The sequence below is a fragment of the Fringilla coelebs genome, assembly GCF_963513975.1.
Source record: "Fringilla coelebs genome assembly, chromosome: 6".
Lineage (NCBI taxonomy): Eukaryota > Metazoa > Chordata > Aves > Passeriformes > Fringillidae > Fringilla > Fringilla coelebs.
This window is the reverse complement of record NC_140034.1, coordinates 54,982,678-55,000,990: the sequence shown is the minus strand read 5'-3', so window position 1 is coordinate 55,000,990 and position 18,313 is coordinate 54,982,678. Positions and strand designations below refer to the sequence as shown.

The window sequence follows — 18,313 nt, the reverse complement described above, 5'->3', positions numbered from 1 at the left end:
CTGTACTCGGGGCACGTATCAGGACCTTGGCGGCTCCCTTTGTCCCCAAGAGCAGCCCCGCCCAGGTCCCTGTAAGCAGGGCTGGGGAGGCTGCTGTAGCCAGACGACAGGAACGAGCGCTCCTGGGCCCTTGCCAGGGGGCAGCTTGCAGAAGTGCTGTGCCGCAGGGCACGGTCCCACCTTTGGCCCTGCTTTGGGCTGGCGCCACATCCCCGGCGGCCTTGTAGAGGAGGCCGCCGGGGCTCTGCAGACGGCTGTGTTGCCGTGTCCCTGAGTGTAGTAGTGCTTGTTGTGGGGTGCCGGGCAGCAGGGGGCGGCCCCGTAAGTGGGGTTCTGTGCATGCCCTGGCCTCCCCACTCACTGAGCCTCAGGACAGAGTGTCATCTTCTCTCCCCCCAGGTCAAACTGGATGATTAAGTCTGGAAGGACTGAAGGGCCATTGTTGCCTTTCGAAAATATTCTGCTTCCTAATGATATAATTTCCTAAGGTAAGCTTTTTATCATTCTGCTAACACCCATTTTCAGGCTGGGCAGGGAAGTGTCAGCATCATTAGTACTCATGTTCCCACTGTACCTGGTGTTTATCAGTTCTCAGTATCTGGGTGACACCTGGGCTGAACACAGGGACTGAATCAGCCCCTCAAAGAGTTGAACCATCACTATTTTTAAAAAATCAATTATAGCAGAATATATTTGATTTATATATAAATCCACATCTTTACCAGACTAAGAAATATTAAAGACCATCAAAAGAAGGTGGTTTACAGTATTTATCTGCAGCAGTAGCTACCTCTTTAGCAGATTAATCACTTCACTAAAATATCTCATGTCAACCTTATTTCTGCTCATCAGTAAAACCAATGCAATCTTTCCTTTTCAATATTCACTGCATTTTCCTTTTCCCATAAGATTCTTAGCTTAATTTATTATTTGTACCTTGAAGCTGAAACGTAAAATATGTAAGGTATTGTGTTGTGTCTTTAGAAGCTTGAATTTCATGTGTTCTGCAGCTGAGTAACATTTTGCCTCCAAGACAGGCTTAACTACGCTCCACCAAGAAAAGTGCAAGTATATTTAAAAAATACTGAACCCTCCACAAGTTATAAAACTAAAAAATTACAAAAAGATTATAAGAAGTTGGAAATACTTATGTCACCTCAATTGCGAAGTTTTACTGAATCTTTAATCATCAGCTTACCTCATTACCACACACAGATCTGTGCATCTTGATTTCTTTACAAACTTAATGGTAAAGAACCTTCTTGATTCTTTTATTTTTAGCCAAAAAAAAGAAAAACCACCTAACCAACAAAAGAAAATCAAAAATCCAGTAGTTTTTCCTTTATTGCACTCCGTAAAACTTCTTGTTATAATCAAGAAGCCAATATACAGTAATAGGTTGATATTCCTCTAGAATTTAGTTTAACTCTTAAAATAAAATTTGTATAGAAAAGATATCATTTACAACCCATTCAGTAGTAATCCACCATTATGTACCCACAAACAATATTAAATAACTTGTATGCAGCAGTTTCCTTATGGGGCAGAGGGAAGTATTTTCTCCTTACAAATATAATTTCCCACTGTAAAAGAGCAATTCAAGTCAACTTTGAAGCAAGTGTGATATGCAGGAATTTCACTGGAGAAGCTTGAGGTTGGGTGTATTTGTACGACTGTGTCCAGTGCATAGCAGAACAGCAGCATGTGAGAAGCCTCGGGGCTGGGACTGGCACTGCCCACAGGGAGAGGAGCCACCCCGGGAGGGCAGTGCATTCAGAGCACACCAGTGAGGCACAGGACAACAAGGAGGTGTAGTGTGACCAGGTAGGTGAGGAATAAATAGCGGGATTTGGCTCGGGCTGTCAGCAGCTTGGAGCAGTAAAGGCTTCGCCCCCGGAGCCAGCGGCGCAAAGAAAGGGCTCCTCCTTTCATCTGGGGAAGAGACAAAAGTTATCAGAGGGAGAATCAGGATTACAAACCAGGAACAGCTTCCCAGCAGCCTGGATTTCTGAGGGACTACAAATCTTTAGTCTCCGACACAGGAACTGACCCCAAAACACAACTGATGCCAAATACCAAAGTAAAAATGATTTAAAGGCCACAAACTCAGCATTAATGAGAGAGGAAAGGAATTAATCCAAGCTGTGTATTATGCAACTCCACACATCAACATGCATACTGCATTTTGGGCATGCATAATTAATGCAGACACAGTTTATTTAATGGCCACAGGTGTAGCACAAATATGATTACATACATTGTTTAACCTGGACATATGCAGTGTGTTTTCTGGCATGGTTTACACAGCTGCTGGTCTTGGGACTCACAGCCCCCACAGAAAGAAATGAAGGATGTTTTTCCACCACTTTTAAGGAGGTGAGGGTTTTTAAAGGCTTTCATTCCCTTACCTTTCTCACAACAACGTGTTCACTGGGATTGATAATTAAGGCTTCCCTCTCCTCCTCATCTTCCATCTGGACAGTGTAGTCACTGAGGACAGACCTGTAACTTCCTACTTCAAATCTAGAGAAAAATTTAACACACAGAGACATGCATTGCTGAATTATCGCCTCTTTTAAGTATTGAATTGACACAAAAGCCATTATTTTGCATGCTTAAAATGACTAAGGGACAGTGCCCACAAAATGCTGACTCACTTTATGCTGCCAGGTCTTTTTCAGTCTCTACTTACAATCTACTCTCAAGATATTTCATTTATTCAGAATTGATCCCCACCATCACCAGCTGACTGAACAGTGATTTTTCAGGTGATGGTAGTGAGGGACCCTTTATTTATACAGGTGCATAATGATATTTTCAGTCTAACCAGTGGCTCTGCTCAAGTTGTTATACGAGAAATTGTTTTCCCAACCTGGAAAAAAAGAAATAGCACTGCCTACTAACAGATGAACAGTCTAACAGATTAAATTAAATAAAGAAAAAAATCCCAAAGCCTGTAACACTTTCTTTTTAACACATGGATTTTCACTACTTCAGGCACTGTGGGCACACACACAGATTTGTTTATTAGAAATAGTAGTAGTATCTCAAAAAAATCAAAGTCCAACAGGAAAACCTCTCACTAATCTCATCAAAAATTAAAAGTAAACAAATTGTCTGTGTTTTACCTGTTACTTCTCTCCTCAGCGAGTCCAAGAGCTTCTTCTGCAGCTTCTCGCCTCCTCCTCTCCTCTGCCAGTGTCTCTGTGAGCTGGGAGAGACTCTGCTGCATTGACTCATACTCTGCAAGCCTGGGACAAAATAAAATCTGAAATCAATGTTTCATGAACTCAAAGAATTACTTACTTGCTCTTTTTTTATTAGGAGGTCTTCCTTTTAGTGACAGACAATTATAATGAGATGCTTCAGCTTAAATATTGAGATAAAGCCACCAATCATCAGTATATTTACGAACAGATACAAACCGCAAGTATTACCAGATGATAACAATCCAAGAATATGGCTTATGATTCATGTAATCCACTATAAATCCACTCCTTCTCCATCTCCACACAAACGCCTCAGAGGAACAGAATAGCATTACTTTCATACTCACAACACAGCTGTCAGGAAAATAATATTGCTAACACATGCTCTGAGTCCTGACCTTTTCCTGAGCTCATTTAGCTCCATATTGTCTGTCTCTACAATAATCCCAGATCTCTCCCGTGGTGCTCCAGGGGGAACTTCTGCTCTGGTTTCATCCTAGAAAATATTAAAGGAAAAGAAAACAAACAAGTCACCATTTTTCTACTTGCCAAAAGTCTATTTCAATTACAGAAGCCATGAGGATCACAAAACACTGGAATAGAGAATCATTTGTGCCACCTAATGTTTTCATTTCCATCTCTCAACAATGCCTGAGGGGAAAGAAATACATCTACACATCCAGCATTCCAAAAGAAAGACAGTTATTAATTTATTCTTAATTTACAGTTCTTGTTTGGATTTATTTCCACTTATGGAGAGCAAGGGTTGTTTTCTATATGTATTCATATGCTATTTCAGGGTCTTCTCTTAATGATTGTTAATGAATAACCAAGGCAGTACAGGAAAGCTTTTTAAGAATAAAGGAATAATGATGAATCATAAAGGACTGGGTTGGAAGGGATCTTAAAAATCATCCAGTTCCAAGTCCAAATAATAATCTTATAGATGGCTTTGCAAAGGGTACTGAAATGCTGAACTGATGATGTAGATCTCACTTCTAAAAATATTACTCAAGCATTGTAAAATGATCTATAACTGATGTGAAATTATCACTAAATTTCCTGATCCACTGAGTAGTGATCATCCAGTTATCTCTGCCAGCCGCAGACCAACTCAAAAGAGATGTTTCAAAACAAAAAAAAATTGGTAGAACAGCTTCCTTAAATGAGAAGTCAAATTAGACCAGCTTAACAACAATAAGGACAGTTATCTTCAGTCACGGGCCAGAAAAAGTACTAGGTCACTACAACAAAATGTACTTTATTTCATTTTTAGCAAGAAAACCAGAAAAGTGTAAGCACAGAAGAAAAAAACCAAAAAACCTTTCCATGTATCTGTTTACCTGGACTGAGCCTTGGAAAGATGCCACTTGCATTGCCTGATACTCTCTCTCCAGCCTCATGTAACGATTTTGCAGATCAGTGTAATGAAGCTGGTTGTCCCTCAGAGTCTGGGAAAGAGTCTTCACCTGGGCAGACAGGACAGCATTCTCTTCTGCTGACTGCAAAACCTGAGAGAAATTTACATCAAAGTCATTAAAATTAGCTGTCCCAGGAAATCCCTGCAGATTTGAGACCTGCTGTTTCAAAACTGCACCCACCTTTTGGCAAGGTCATATTTCAGTTGGGATTTAAGATGTTTTATGGGCAGAGGAAATAATGAAAGCTGGGCAGTGATTTCCCCTGCCATCAGTACACCTACACCAGAAGCTGAAATCTTGTTCCAGCTAAGACAGACACCTGTTTTCTGTATCTAATGAAAAATACTTGACTGTGAGTAGAAGTTTAGAGAGTCAAATAAACCTCTCAGAAAAACACCAAGTCAGGAAAGCCTGGCAGAAAGAAAACTGACATTTAATTTGAATGTCCAGGTTGAGGTCTTTTAAAATATCTACGTTTCAAAGTAAAATAGCATTCAAACATGCAAGACACTACCACTTCTGCAATATTCCAGCATGCGGCCAGCCCAGATTCACATGAGCTTTTCAGGACCAGGGCTGTTGTTCCAAGCTACCTTGGAATTAATCTGCTGGAAGTGCAGGTCCTTCTGCTGCATCTCCTGGAGACAGCGCTGCAACTCAGTCTGTAGATGGTTCTTCTCAGCCAGGACATGTTTGATTTCCTCTGCTCCATCTGCACTTCCAGCAAGGGAGGCAATTTCCAAAGCCTTAAAAATACCAGGATATTCAGGGTAAATGGTACAGGAGTTTTCTAAATAGTCCACGCCCCAACACTAAATATACCCTACAGAATTATCTTTTCACATTATTTTCTTCTCACAACTTAATAACACATTTGAAAGACACTTAAAATACAAGAATTTTTTATACATATATATAGTGTAAATACTTACATTAAAAAAAAACCACAAAAATGCAACCCATTCTAATTTTGATTTTGCAAATAATGTGAAGCACAAAAATAAAAGGGGAAAAATAGCAAAAGATTAAACACCTTTCAAAAATTCTTTTCAAGCTATTAAAGACTTATATTCATGACTTGTAAAACAACTGTTTTGTAAATATGAATTTAAAGCCAAAAGAACCCATTTTGAAAAGCAAAAATGTATTACCAATTTACAGCTTTGGCCTTCTTTATCTCTGGCAGCTCAACATTTTGATATTCATCTCTAATAAGGGAGGGATTTGTGCCATCTCTAATGCTTTATGGAATCTACTCACCCATGCAATCATGAAATAAAAGGTTTTTACCACATAAACTACTCCATTACCCACAGACATTACTGGTCAATAGCTCTTACTTATGATTGTGATCAGAGAAAATGAACAGCATACAAACTTCAACTAAAATGCTGGTTTTAATGAAATTAAATAGTGCTTCCTTCATTTGGCACAGAAAAGGTAAATAAGAATATTATTCTAAAACAGCACTTTCCTTGAATCCTTCATGACAGCCTACAAAACAGCATTTGCCAGCCTGGGTGTCAGCTGCTGCGTTTCTAAACCCAAGAATTTGTTCCTGGCAGAAGCCAGCTCCAGCTGCTTCAGAAGGACAAGAACACTTCCATTCATGTTTCTCCCCCAGTCAGGTCCTAGTCCAATCTGCAGTAACATGAATTTAGGCTCTGAAGAATGAACTTCATTAAGTGTTTAAAACCTCTCTGCATGAGCTATACAAATTGTGAAATCTGCTGTCCATGTAAACCACACTTTTTCAATCCTCTTAAAAAGCCTGTCCTTGAAAATGGGTTACAGCCATAATAAATCTGAAAGAAATAAACCCATTTAATTTTTTTTCAACTTCTTCCTTTTAAATTCTGGATTTAACGACTTGAAGACAGTAACTTACAGGATTACTACAGACTGCTCTTTTCAGAAGCAGGCTAAAAATTTCAGACAATAAGTTGCTACCTTCCACTATTACACTCCTGCTGTACTCCAATTTTCTACCTTAACTGGGTAAGTGCTGCCAGCAGGGAGTGACTTCTTCCCAATCATGTCTTGCTGCAGTCTCTGGAGCTCTGCAATCTGCCGGTCCTTCTCAGCCACTGTGATCTGACACTGATTCCTCAGCGCCTGGGACTCTGAGAGGAGGAGGTTTTTTTCCATTCTGAACATAAAACACCAGATGTTAAGCAATTCTATATTCTTTACAAATCAATGAAGAGTATAAAGCTGCACTGTTATACCTTAATCCAGCCAGCTCGTTCTGGTATGATGTGATCTCTCTCTCGGTTTCTGCCTGGAAGGCTTTTGTCTGATGCAAAGCCTTCTCCAGATCATCAACCTTGGTCTTCAGCTTGGATACTTCGACAGCTGCAAGGTTGGCACCTTCTTTAGCCTAGGTTTAATAAATATCATTAGTGAACTGGAATGAAAACTAGATGGGTGAAGTTTGATTAGAACTAAAATTCTAATTACAAAGGTTTTCCCTATTTGCTTTGTTTAACAGAGAGTAATTACCTTAACTCCCAAAACTGTAAACACACCTCCTCTGGGCACACAGTGCTATCTTAGCACTCAATCTACAAAGTTAAACTCCAGAATCCAAAATGTCTCTGAACATTTTCTGCATGAAGAATAAAATTACAGAGCCATGTGGCTAATTACAACTTACCAAAGTTTCCCCATTGTTCTGAGGCACGTCCAAACTATGTTTAACACTGTTTTTCTCATTGATGCTGCTGCAATCAATGGGAACCGAAGCTGTGCCCTGCTTAGCTTCAGAAGTTACCTTCTGATGGCTGAGCTCCTGCAGCAATTTGTCTCGGTCATCCTGGAGACTGGCCATGGTCTTGGCAAACGCTTCCATCTGCTGGACATAATTCCCACACTCAGCTGAGAGCCTGCTCACCTCCAGCTCCCGACTAACCAAAGTCCTACAGGCACTTCCAATGTCATCAGCCACCTGAGCAAGGCTAACCTGGCCTGCAGCATCAGGGACAGCCCCACGCAGAAGAGAGTTTTCTTTGAGGATACTAATGAGATGGGATTTAAATCCCTCCAATTCAGCTGCAAGTTCATCTCCTTTTTTTCTTTCTGTCTTGAGCTCAGAGGTGTATTTGCTCTGAAGAACTTTGAAGTCCTCTATGATTTGATCTCTGTCGTTCTGCAGAGCAGTCATTGCCTTCCCAAAAGCCTCATTTTGGGATCTCAACTCCCTGTTTTGATACTGAACTTCAAGCAGCACCTTCTCTGCAGAAGCATCAGGTTTATCTCCATCCTCAAGTGTCAAAAGAGTCCCACTGTATTCCTCATCTGTATTTCTGCCTCTGGATTTCTGGAGCTCCTGTACCTTTTTCTGAAGCTTTCCTCCATGCCACCCAGGGGATTCTTTTTTCTGAATACTCTCACTACTTAGCAGCTTCTTTCCAGACTCAGAAACAAGTTTCTCTTTGTTTAGTGATGCAATTAAAGATTCTAAATCACTTACTTTAGATGCCAGTTTTTTATTCTCATGTTCCAAAGTCACAGCAGCCCCCTTCTGTAGTTCAGTGGAAAGCTGCATCTCTTTTATTTGTTTTTGAAGATTGTATTTTTCATTCTCAAGGCTTTTAATACACTCCAATTTCTGCTTAAGTAAGTCCTTCAGCTGATGGTCTTTCAGAGATAAAACCTGGTTTAGATCTTCCCTGTATTTTATCAGCTGTGCACTCAGCATTGCATTTTCAGAATGCAGATCATCAATCCGATTGAGGAGGACCCTTAACTCCTGTTTCAAAGAATTAGTCTCACTTGCACTGCCAAGCAGGAGACTGTCCCTCTGGTTTAAGACATCCTGGTGAAGATGTTCCAGCTCCTTGTATCTGGTAAAAAGATCATCACGGTCCTTCTGGAGAGATGACATGGATTTTTTAAAGGCATCTATTTCACTGGCAATCACAGCCTTCTCCTGACCTGCTTTTTCTGCTTTCACCTGGAGATTTCTCAGCTCATTTTCCAGCCTCTGACAGGACTCCTCAGCTTGTTGTCTCTCCATCTGCAAAGACCTTACCTGAAGTTCATACTCTTTGATCTGATCCCTATGTTGAGTCTGTACCTGAACCAGATAGTCTGAAATTTCATCCCCTTTTGAAGAAATGAGTAAGGAAATTTCTTTGTCTTTATTATTTAGCATGATCTTCATTTGCTCAGAAATGGTCATCTGCTTTTGCAATTCAGCATTCATTTTTTCCTTCTCTGCTAGAAGCTCTTGTAATTCTTGCTCCTGTCTAGTAAAATTACTTTCCAGAGCTTTTATCTCCCTTCCTGCACTCTTACTATTCTCTATGAGATGATTTAGAGAATTATTTTCTTTCAGGAGTGCTTGTAAAGCTTCTTCTTTGGACTGAAGAACACTCTCCAGCTCTTGCTGTCTGTTAAAAAAGAAGGTATTTTCTTCCTTTATCCTGCAGAGCTCTTCATAGCGCTGCATATCAACAGATTTTTGCCTCAAGTACAGTTCATCCTTTGTTTCCTCTGCCACAGAATATTTGATATTTAGTTCTTGAATCTGAGTCATTTTATCTTTCAATTCATCTTGCAAGGCTGCAATTCTTTTATTACTGTCTTCCAGCTGTTTCTCCTTGTTTTGGATGGCCTCTTTGAACTGCATTTCCCAGGTTTTCATCTCAGTGATGACCCTGTCCCTGTCATCCTGAAGGGAGGACATGCACTTTGTGAAAGCAGCCAGTCGTGCCAGAGCTGCGTTCAGCTCTGCCTGCAGCTGCTTGTTCTGAGAGTCCTTTGTGCTGACCTCCTCCTGCAAACCCTGAACCTCACCCATCATTCGATCCTTTTCTCTCTGGAGTGCACCGTGTCTTTCCTCCAGGTTTGAAATTTCACTTTTGTGAAGCAATTTCAGCTGCTGGAGATGAAATTCCAATTCTCTCTCATATCCTCTCTTTTGAAGCTGCAGTTCATCTCCCTTCTTTTGAAGTTCTTTCCTCCAGTTTAGATTCTCATCTTTAAGCCTGTCCACTTCCCTTTTTGACTGATCCAACAGGTTCATCTGTGCAGTAAGCTCTCCCTTGAGATGAAGTATTACATCATTTGATTCTGCCAGCTTTTCTGACTCATTACTTAAGTCCTTTTCGAAGTTTTCATTTTTTGACTGTGACAATTTCACAGATCTTTCCAAATCCAGGATCAGCTCCTGGAACTTTATAGAATCCTTCTGCAATTGGTTGATCTCCTGCTGTTTCTCCTTTAAAAGTTCTTGCAATTCTTTTGTTTTGTTTTTAGTCCCATTATTATCCCTCTGAGCACTTTTCACCTTTTCCTCAAATATCTTTACAAGATGGAGCTGCTGCTCTTCCTTTTCTCTAACCGCATTCAATTTTTCTGCTTTTAACTCTTCCAGCTGCTGTAACAGCAAGTTATTCTGTACCTGTGCTGATTTCATCCTATCAGTAATATTATCAACTTTTTTAATGTGATTAAGCAATTCTGTCTCAAGAAATTCTCTCTCACTCTTTACTTTGTAAGAACTTTCTTGTACATTTTCTAATTCTTCCTGTAACAGGGATTTGTCATCTTCTAATATCTTAACTTTTTCATTTAGACCAACAATTTCTTGTGTTAGACTTTTAAATTCCGTGTCCAGCTTTGTTAGACAATGAGTTTTGTGGAGCAAAGATTTCTCAGTTTCTTGTGCTTTTTCTAAAATTAATTCTCTTTCTTTTTCTAGGACAAGCACAGCTTGTTCTTTTTCAGAGAGTTTATTCTTTAACCCATTAATGTCCTTTAACAGTGATTCATTCTCACATAATGCATCATTGATTTTAGATTGTGCATCATTTTGGTACACTTCCATTTGAACCTGTAGTTCTCCCAGTGCAGTTTTAGTAACAGTGATGTTATTATGAAGGACATCATTCTCTTTCTGTATTTTCTCTAAAGCCTGCTTTAGGTTTTCAGAGGTTTGTTTCAGCTGCTCATTCTCCTCCATCAGCTGATGGTTCTGCTCAGTGAGCTCACACAGACGATCCTGGTGTTCCTGCATCCTGGCCTCCTGCTCATGGATCTGCCTTTCTGCTTTGCTCTGTAACTCCTCAACCTCCAGTTTTTTGGATTCACCAAGTTGTTTCAGTTGGTTCTTAATAACCTCATTTTCATCAAGGAGATTTTTTAAATGCTTCTGCAGAGCCTCCTTTTCAGACTGTCCTTCCCTGAGTCTTTGAACAGCCTCTTGCTTCTCTTTCCTACTGAGATCAATTACTTGCCTCATCTCTGCCACTCTACTACTGATATTCTCATACGCCTGAAGAAGTGATTCATACTCCTGCTTTAATTCACTGTGTTTAGCCTTCCATCCTGTCAATTCAACTGTCTGAGAATCTTTTAAGGTATTTAATTGGAAAGAAAAGGCCTCTTTTTCCTGAACTATGGACTCCATGGTGGATTTCAGACTTTCACACGCCGCAGTGAGGTTTTCATTTTCGGTCAGCAACCTCGCATTTTCTGAAGCAAGACTCTCCTCTCCGGACAACGGAGCCGCAGCACTTGAATTCTGCTTTTCTCTGCCAAGCTCTAACAAGTGCTCCAGCATTCTTGTCTTGTTCACTAGTTCTTCTCTTTCCAACATCAGCTGATCAATCTGCTCCTTTAGAGATTTATTTTCTCTCAGGACTTCTTTACGTGATATTAAAGCCACCTGTAACTTCCTTTGGAGGCGCTCTCTGGATCTCTCATCTGTTACAGCTCTTTGCTCTTGGGCTTTGGAATCATTTAAATCTGCAGCTTTTGCCAGTGGTTCTTCCATTGTTGGCATTTTTTTCTGGATTTCACATTCTGTTGCGTCTCTCAGTTTAGTTTTCCCAGAGTAATCAGTCTCTGATAGTTGAAGAGTGGTGACTTTTTTTTCCAAATTATTTTGAAGGGAATTACTTTCTGAACCAACCTCTCCCAATTGCTTTTCAGTCCCATTTTCTTCCTTAAGTTCTTTACCCAACACCACAGGTTTACTCATCTCAGCCTTTTCACGCAGCATCCAGAGCTCTGCCACAAGATTTTTGTTTTCTTCACTGAAATGTTCTACCTCCTTTTTCATCTTAATTACTTCCAAATTGGACTTTTCCAAAGAGCTGAGAAGTTCCTCTTTTTCACTGTTCATGTCTTCAAAGGCTGTTTTATAATGGAGGGCTTCTTCCTGGCCCTCCTTTATGGCTTTGTTAATTAATTCTTTTTCCAGACCAAGTTTCTCTTTTAAATCTGTAAGTGAACATCTCAGTGCTTCTATTTCCTCATTCTTTCCTGCAACCTCCTGCTTAGCTTCAATTCGTGACCTCTGCAGTTCCTCCTGGCTCATTCTGTAATCCTCTTCACTTTTTTGAATGAGTGCTTTTTTCTCATCATCCACATGTTCAAGCACTGCCTTGAGCTCTACAGCTGCAGTCTGATGTGCTTTCAGTTTTCTCCATAGATGCTTTATGTCCTCCAACAAGCTGGCCTGATACTGCTCCTCCTGTCTCAAAGACTTTAAACTGTTTGTTTCTTCTTTATCATCACTGAATTCAACCAATATTTTTCTCAGCTCTTTCCTTAACATCTCTGTTTCCTCCTGAAGTTTTGCATAATCACTTCTTAGTTCTACTAGCTCAATATTTTCACTTGGCACGGAAGTGATTGGGTTTTTTGACTCTTCCAAGGATGCAACATGAACCTTGTTCCTTGGTTTGTCTGATTCCAGACTCCTCAGGTCAGCTTGCTCTTCTCCCAGCAGTGCCTTGGATGGAACTAGCTCCTTCCATTCCAACTGGTTAAAGCCCAGCTCTTTACATTTTGTTTGGAGAACTTCCCAGAGTGCTTTATGCTCTTGCCTGAGCTGCTCAAGGTGGGTTTTTTGATCATCAAAATCTGCTGCCAGTTTCATGTGCTCTTCCTTTTCTTGCATGAATTTTTTCATAGCTTCTTTCATGAACAAAAGCTCCCTCTGTAACGCTTCTTTTTCTTTTTGTAATTGATTCATGGCATTATTATCATTGCTGGGATTCAGACACTCATTCCCATCTCCAGCACTTGAACGAGGCTCTTCTAAACTGGAATCTTTCAACAATTCTTCCTTCTTTTTAAGTTCAGACTTCACCTCTGCAAGAGTCAAGAGCAACTGAGAACGTTCCTCTTGATACAGCCTTGCTCTTTCATCAAGCATAGATTGCAGATGGGCAAGCATACAGTCCTTCTCCCCTAAAGATTTTAGGTTCTGCTCACAAACATATTGTTTTTCAGCTATGACATCATTCAGTTCTGCAATGTTGTGCTGAAGTTCCTCTAAATAGGATGCTCTTGAAGATAAGGTTTTGGTCAGATCACTTATCTTGACATCTTTTTCTACAAGTTGCTCTTTCAAAGTTCCAAGATGAGACTCAAAATCATTACTTTGTCCTTCAATTAGTTTCAGTTTGTCTGTTAACTCATTAACTTGCTTCAACAGCTTCTCTGCTTTTTTCTGCTCTTTTTCTATTTCTTCCTGTCCACTCTTTTCTAATTTCCCAACTTTTTGCATCAGATCTCTTCTTACTATCAAGGCCGCTTGAAGCTTCTTTTTCAGATTCTCTTTTTCCTTGCCCATTTTCTCAAGATTACACTTCATCTCCTCTTTTTCATTCGTTAAATCTTTCACCTCAGCTTCCCTACTGCTTAACATAACCTGGTTATGTTCCAGTTCTTTCTTACAATCTCCAAGTTCCTGCAATACTCGGTTTAGCTCTGCCACTGAACTATTATGAACAGCTTCAAGGTCTTCAAGTTTGGCATTTAAGGTACTCCTCTCTTCAGAAAAATTCAGCATTTCATTAGACAATGACTCCATGATCTGGGTAATAGAAGAGTCTTTTTCTTTCATTTGCTGGCTTAGACCAGAAATTAAATCCTTCTGCTGATTGACCTGGGATGTTAAGTTTTCAATGAGATGATCTTTTTCCCCCATTTCTGCAAGGAGATTTTCTACTTTTTTACCTTCAGCCTGAAGCTTTTCTTGACTAGTTCTTACCATTTCTTCTGATTTATTAATCTTGTCCTGAAGAAATTCCATCTGCTTATTTATTTCTGCCAAAGACTCCTCCCTTTCTTTCAGGAGACACTCTTGTTTGCCTACTGTTTCCTTGAGTGAGATCATTTCGTTTGACAGACATTCCATTTCAGACATGTATTTGCCCTTCATCTTTTCCATGTCACTCTGCAGCACCTCCTTCTGCTTCTCAAGCGACTCAATATTCCTTAATTCATCCTTCATGGTGCCTATTTCTTTCTGTTTTTCTAGAAGTGCCAGATGTAAACTTTCTCCTTCTGCTTCTTTGCTCAGAATAGCAGTTGCCAGAGTGGAGAATTTTTCCAACTGAGTTTTATTATCAGTTGGCTGCAGTTCAGAATCTGACATTTGTGCCATCTTTTCATTACTTAAAAGCCTACTACTAAGTAATGGAGGTAAGCTCTGAGTTAATTGCTCTTTTATAAGATCCAGCTCTTGCTGCAAAGACTGGATTTCGCTATCTTTTGATTTCATTTCACTTTCTAAACTGCTCAATTGCTCAGTAAGATCATTATTTTGTGAATTTGCCCTGTCAAGTTCTGTCACCCATTTGTTTTCTGACTCAAGCAGACTTTGTTCTAGAGTTTGACATTTAAGTTCTAAATTAGAAAGTTCTTCACCCTTCACACTAACCTGCATCTGTAACTTCTCTCTTTCAGTCTTCATCTGCAGTTTGACAGCATCTATCTGCATCCTTGAATAATTCTCACTGGTTTCTAGTTTTTCATGGATTTCCCGGAGCTCTTCCAATTTCTTTTGCAAATCAGTCTGAGATGCACTAAGTTGTGTGTTTTCAGCCATCAGTTTACCAACATCATCTTGCAACAGTTTTTTTTCTTTCTCTAAAGACTCCACTTGACCCTGCAGACTATTTATTAAAAGTGTGTTGTCATGGCAGTCTTGAGATGATTTGGAATTTATGTTGTTGAACTCCAAACATTCCAGTTTCTCAGCCTGTTCAGTGCACGTCACACGCAGAGACTCCACAGCCAAGTCTTTCTGCTGGAGTTCTTGTTCCTGGGCATATATTTGGTCTAGTGCTTTTTGGTGCTCATTTTTAAGAGAGTAAAGCTCAACAACCAAAGAATCAATTTTCTTCTGATGATTATCAAGCATCCTGTTCCTTTCCTGAAATTCCTCACTCAGGTTTTTCATGGCTGTTCCACTTGCTTCTAATTTGGATCTGAGAACATCAATCTCACTAGAAAGAGCATTAACATTGGTCTCTGCCAATTGTACGCTGGCATCTTTCTCCTTTAAGGAATTAAGCAGTCCAGCAATAACTTCATCTTTGTGCCCAAGAGAAATGCTCAACTCGGTTCTCAGCTCATACTGTGCTTCAATTTTCTCCTGAAGAGATAAAAAGGCATTTTCTTTCTCACGGACTAGCTCTTTAGAGTTTTGTAGTTCTTGTGTAAGTTCATGGACCTGACTTTGGAGTTGAGAAATTAAATGAGTTTTCTCTTCATCTTTCCTTGCTTTCTCCTTCAGAGTTTCAAGGAGACTTTTGTTTTCTGTAAGAGATGATTCCTTTTCTGATAAAGACTGGTCCATCTCAATTATTACATTCTTCTGATGCTCTAGATCTTTTTGTAAATTCTCTTTCATTTCCTGCAGCTCCACTATGTGTTTCTTTAAGACACCACACTCAGTCTCTTTCTCTTGAAGTTGCATCTTTAAATTCTCACTGAATGTTGAAATACTGTTGATGGTTGATTCTTTTTCTGAAACAAGTACTTTTAGCTGTTCTGCTTCAGAGGCTAAAAGTTGTAACTGCTTCTCCTGCACAACACAAGAATCCTGTAGGGCAGAAAGCTGAGCTTTTAAACCAATGCATTCATCCACCTTTTCTTTTAAAGATGCATCTTTCTTTGCAATTGAGTCATTCAACTGGGATGCTTGTTCTGTCATGTTTTTAAGCTGACTTTGAAGGTTAGAGATAACCTCCATATTCTCAGACAGTTGAACCCTAAGTACATCAGACTCTTCAGATTTATCTTTTAGTAATTTAAATTCTTGGGCTTGCCTCTTAAATTCATTTTCTTTTTCCTGCATTGTGTGTCTGAGCTCATCAGCTTCGAAGTTCAGCGTTTGTATTTGGAGCCGGAGATCTGCAATGAATTCCACATATCGCTCTTCTCCTGCCACTTTATCTTTCATTTCCTTAATCAAAGCCTCCTTTTCAGAAAGGAGACTTTCTTTTTCCTCAAAGGTAATTTTTAAGTTTTCTTTCTCCATCAACAGGCTGTCAATTTGGTCCTTCAAATCTAAAATACTATGACTTTGTTGGGACAGGTGTGAAGTTAAAGCAGCTACTTCCTCTGACTTTTTGATTACTGTAACACTAATTGTCTCTATGTCTGCTTTCAATTTTTTATTTTCTAGAGCTGATGTTTCTGCTTGGTGCCTTGCTGAAGCAACTTCAGACTGGAGACATTTACATTCATCTGACTTCTCGTTCAATAACCTTGATAAGTCCTCCTTTTCATGCCTAAGCACCTCCATTTCTTTGCCTAATAGCTGTAGCTGATGATTTAACCCTGTATTTTCTTCTATTTTTTCAAAAATTTGCCTCTGAAACTTCTCAAGTTCTGAACCCTGACTTTTCACAGCCTGGCCTCTTTCCTCTACCAACTGACTTAATTTAGACTTTTCATCTTTAAGATTTTTTATTTCATCTTGCAATTCTACAACACGAAGCTTACTCTCCTCCATCTCCTTATGCAATGAATCATTTTGAAGATTTTTCTCTTCTAGAGACTTGTTTGCAGTTTCAAAATCCAAAGTTATGCTTTGAATTTGTTCCTGCAGGAGTAAATTCTTTTCCTTGCTATGGCTGAGCTCTTGGATTAGACCACTGCATTCAGATAATTTATTACTTAACATTTCTTCTTTCTTTATTTCTTCATCTCTAACCTCCTTCAGCTGAATGAGCAGTGATTGCACTTGTTCATGCAACTGTTGGGTCTGTTCCTTGCTTTCAGACAACTGCTCAGCCAGCAGATTACATTCCTTTGTTTTCTCCCCCAGCTGTTCTGCAACTGAACTTTCCTTTTGCTCGATAACTACTGACAGTTGTTCAATCTCTTTTGCCAGAGTGTTTTTATCAGAATTTAGTACTGAAAGAGTTTTTTCGTACTCAGCAATGCTAACAGATAACTTATTCTCCAATTCTGTCACAGCCTGTATTTTCTTTAACAACTCACACTCTTTTACATCCAGGATTTCGGACAAATTCTCATTTTCTCTGATTAGCTGTTCCTTCTCATTTTCCATTGAACCTATACTTTTTTTCAGATATTCATTTACTTTTATTTGCTCTGCCAATTTTTCTTGTTTCTCTTCAAGATCTGCCTGCAATTGGTTATTAGCTGAAGCTTTCTCCTGTGTCTGTATCTCCCATTTTTTAATTTGTTTATGTATTTCATTTAATTGGTCATTAAGTTCTTGGCAACATGTCTCTTTAGCTTTCAGATCCCCAATTAATTTAAGTTTAGTCTCTTCATTCTGCTTCTCCAAAGCCCCAAGTTTCTGTTCTAATGAAACAATGAGCTCTTGTTTTTCTTGCAACTGTTTTTTAGCTGTTTCCTTATGATCAATATGTTCTGTGAGCTTTCTGGATAATTCAGCCAACTCTTCATCTTTTTTAGTATTTTCCAAAACCAGTTTGTTGTATGAATCTTTAATTGACTTTAACTCATTTTCCAATGTCTGTGCTTTGCTCTCTTTCTCTTTAAGCGAACAGTTCCATTTTTCCTTCAGAGCATTGTTTTCCTCAAGCTGAGATTTCAAATATTCCATTTCTTTTCTTTGTTTATCCTCTGTTTCTTGCAGCTTTTCAGATGATTTAGTAATTTGCTCTTTCAGCAGAGCAATTTGTGACTCACACTCTGCGATCTTGTTATGGTACGCAACATTGTTGGTGTTGATTTCAGAGCGGAGATCCTTAATTGTCACACTGTTCTCAGTGCTCTGCCTGATTAACTCTTCGTTTTCTTTGGTTTTAGCTTCATTCTCAGCTCTAGCTCTCTCCAGCTCCATTCTCATGGTCTCACTTTGCTCAGAAAGGGCAGAGATCTTCATGCTGGCATCTCTCACATCAGCTGTCTGTACTTCCTTCAGCAAATGCATTTCCCTTTCAGCCTTTGATAAAGCCTCTTCCAAACCTCGCATCTCCTCCTCTTTGCATTGTACTTGATGCTTCAGGATCATAACATGCTCAGAATATTCTGTCATGTTCAGAGACAGGACAGATATCTCCCTGTCTTTTTCTGACAGTGCTTCTTTCAGATAATCAATTTCTCTTTCACGTTTCTGCAGATCTTGAATGAGTTGAGACCTCTCCTCCAAATGGCTTGAATTCAACTTGTCAAGCTCTTCATTTGTCTGGTCCAGGTCATGCTGCATGGACTCCACCATGCTGTCTTGTTTCAAAGTCTAAACAGCAAGAAAATAATGTTACAAGAACACTCCAAAGACCTGTTAAAGGGAGAAGCTACACCTCATACGCAGGACAAGCATTTGAGGTAATCAGACTGTACCCAATGTAAAGTCACAAGATGCTCTTCTTTAGATTGCTTTAGCAAACAGAAAGCTCAGTGTATGAAATTTAAAGCAGCTCATGCTGTCACTTT

At 39.5% G+C, this 18,313-nt stretch overlaps 1 protein-coding gene across 3 annotated transcripts in view; it reads right to left on the bottom strand.

The window, feature by feature from the left end:
• Nucleotides 1-756: 756 nt before the first annotated feature.
• The window catches only part of LOC311155545 (uncharacterized protein), a 34,637-nt gene continuing 17,080 nt past the window's right edge, over nt 757-18,313 (bottom strand). For 2 of the 3 annotated variants that reach the window (XM_084208781.1, XM_084208782.1), the window contains exons 21-29: nt 7,287-18,116; nt 6,859-7,010; nt 6,620-6,779; nt 5,224-5,376; nt 4,553-4,720; nt 3,608-3,705; nt 3,129-3,251; nt 2,409-2,523; nt 757-1,932 (exon numbers count right to left, since the gene is read on the bottom strand). In XM_084208781.1, the coding sequence (XP_084064907.1) occupies nt 1,774-1,932; nt 2,409-2,523; nt 3,129-3,251; nt 3,608-3,705; nt 4,553-4,720; nt 5,224-5,376; nt 6,620-6,779; nt 6,859-7,010; nt 7,287-18,116 (11,958 nt within the window). In that variant the 3' untranslated portion in view covers nt 757-1,773. The remainder of the gene's footprint in view (nt 1,933-2,408; nt 2,524-3,128; nt 3,252-3,607; nt 3,706-4,552; nt 4,721-5,223; nt 5,377-6,619; nt 6,780-6,858; nt 7,011-7,286; nt 18,117-18,313) is intronic. The other variant, XM_084208783.1, reaches the window with a different exon arrangement.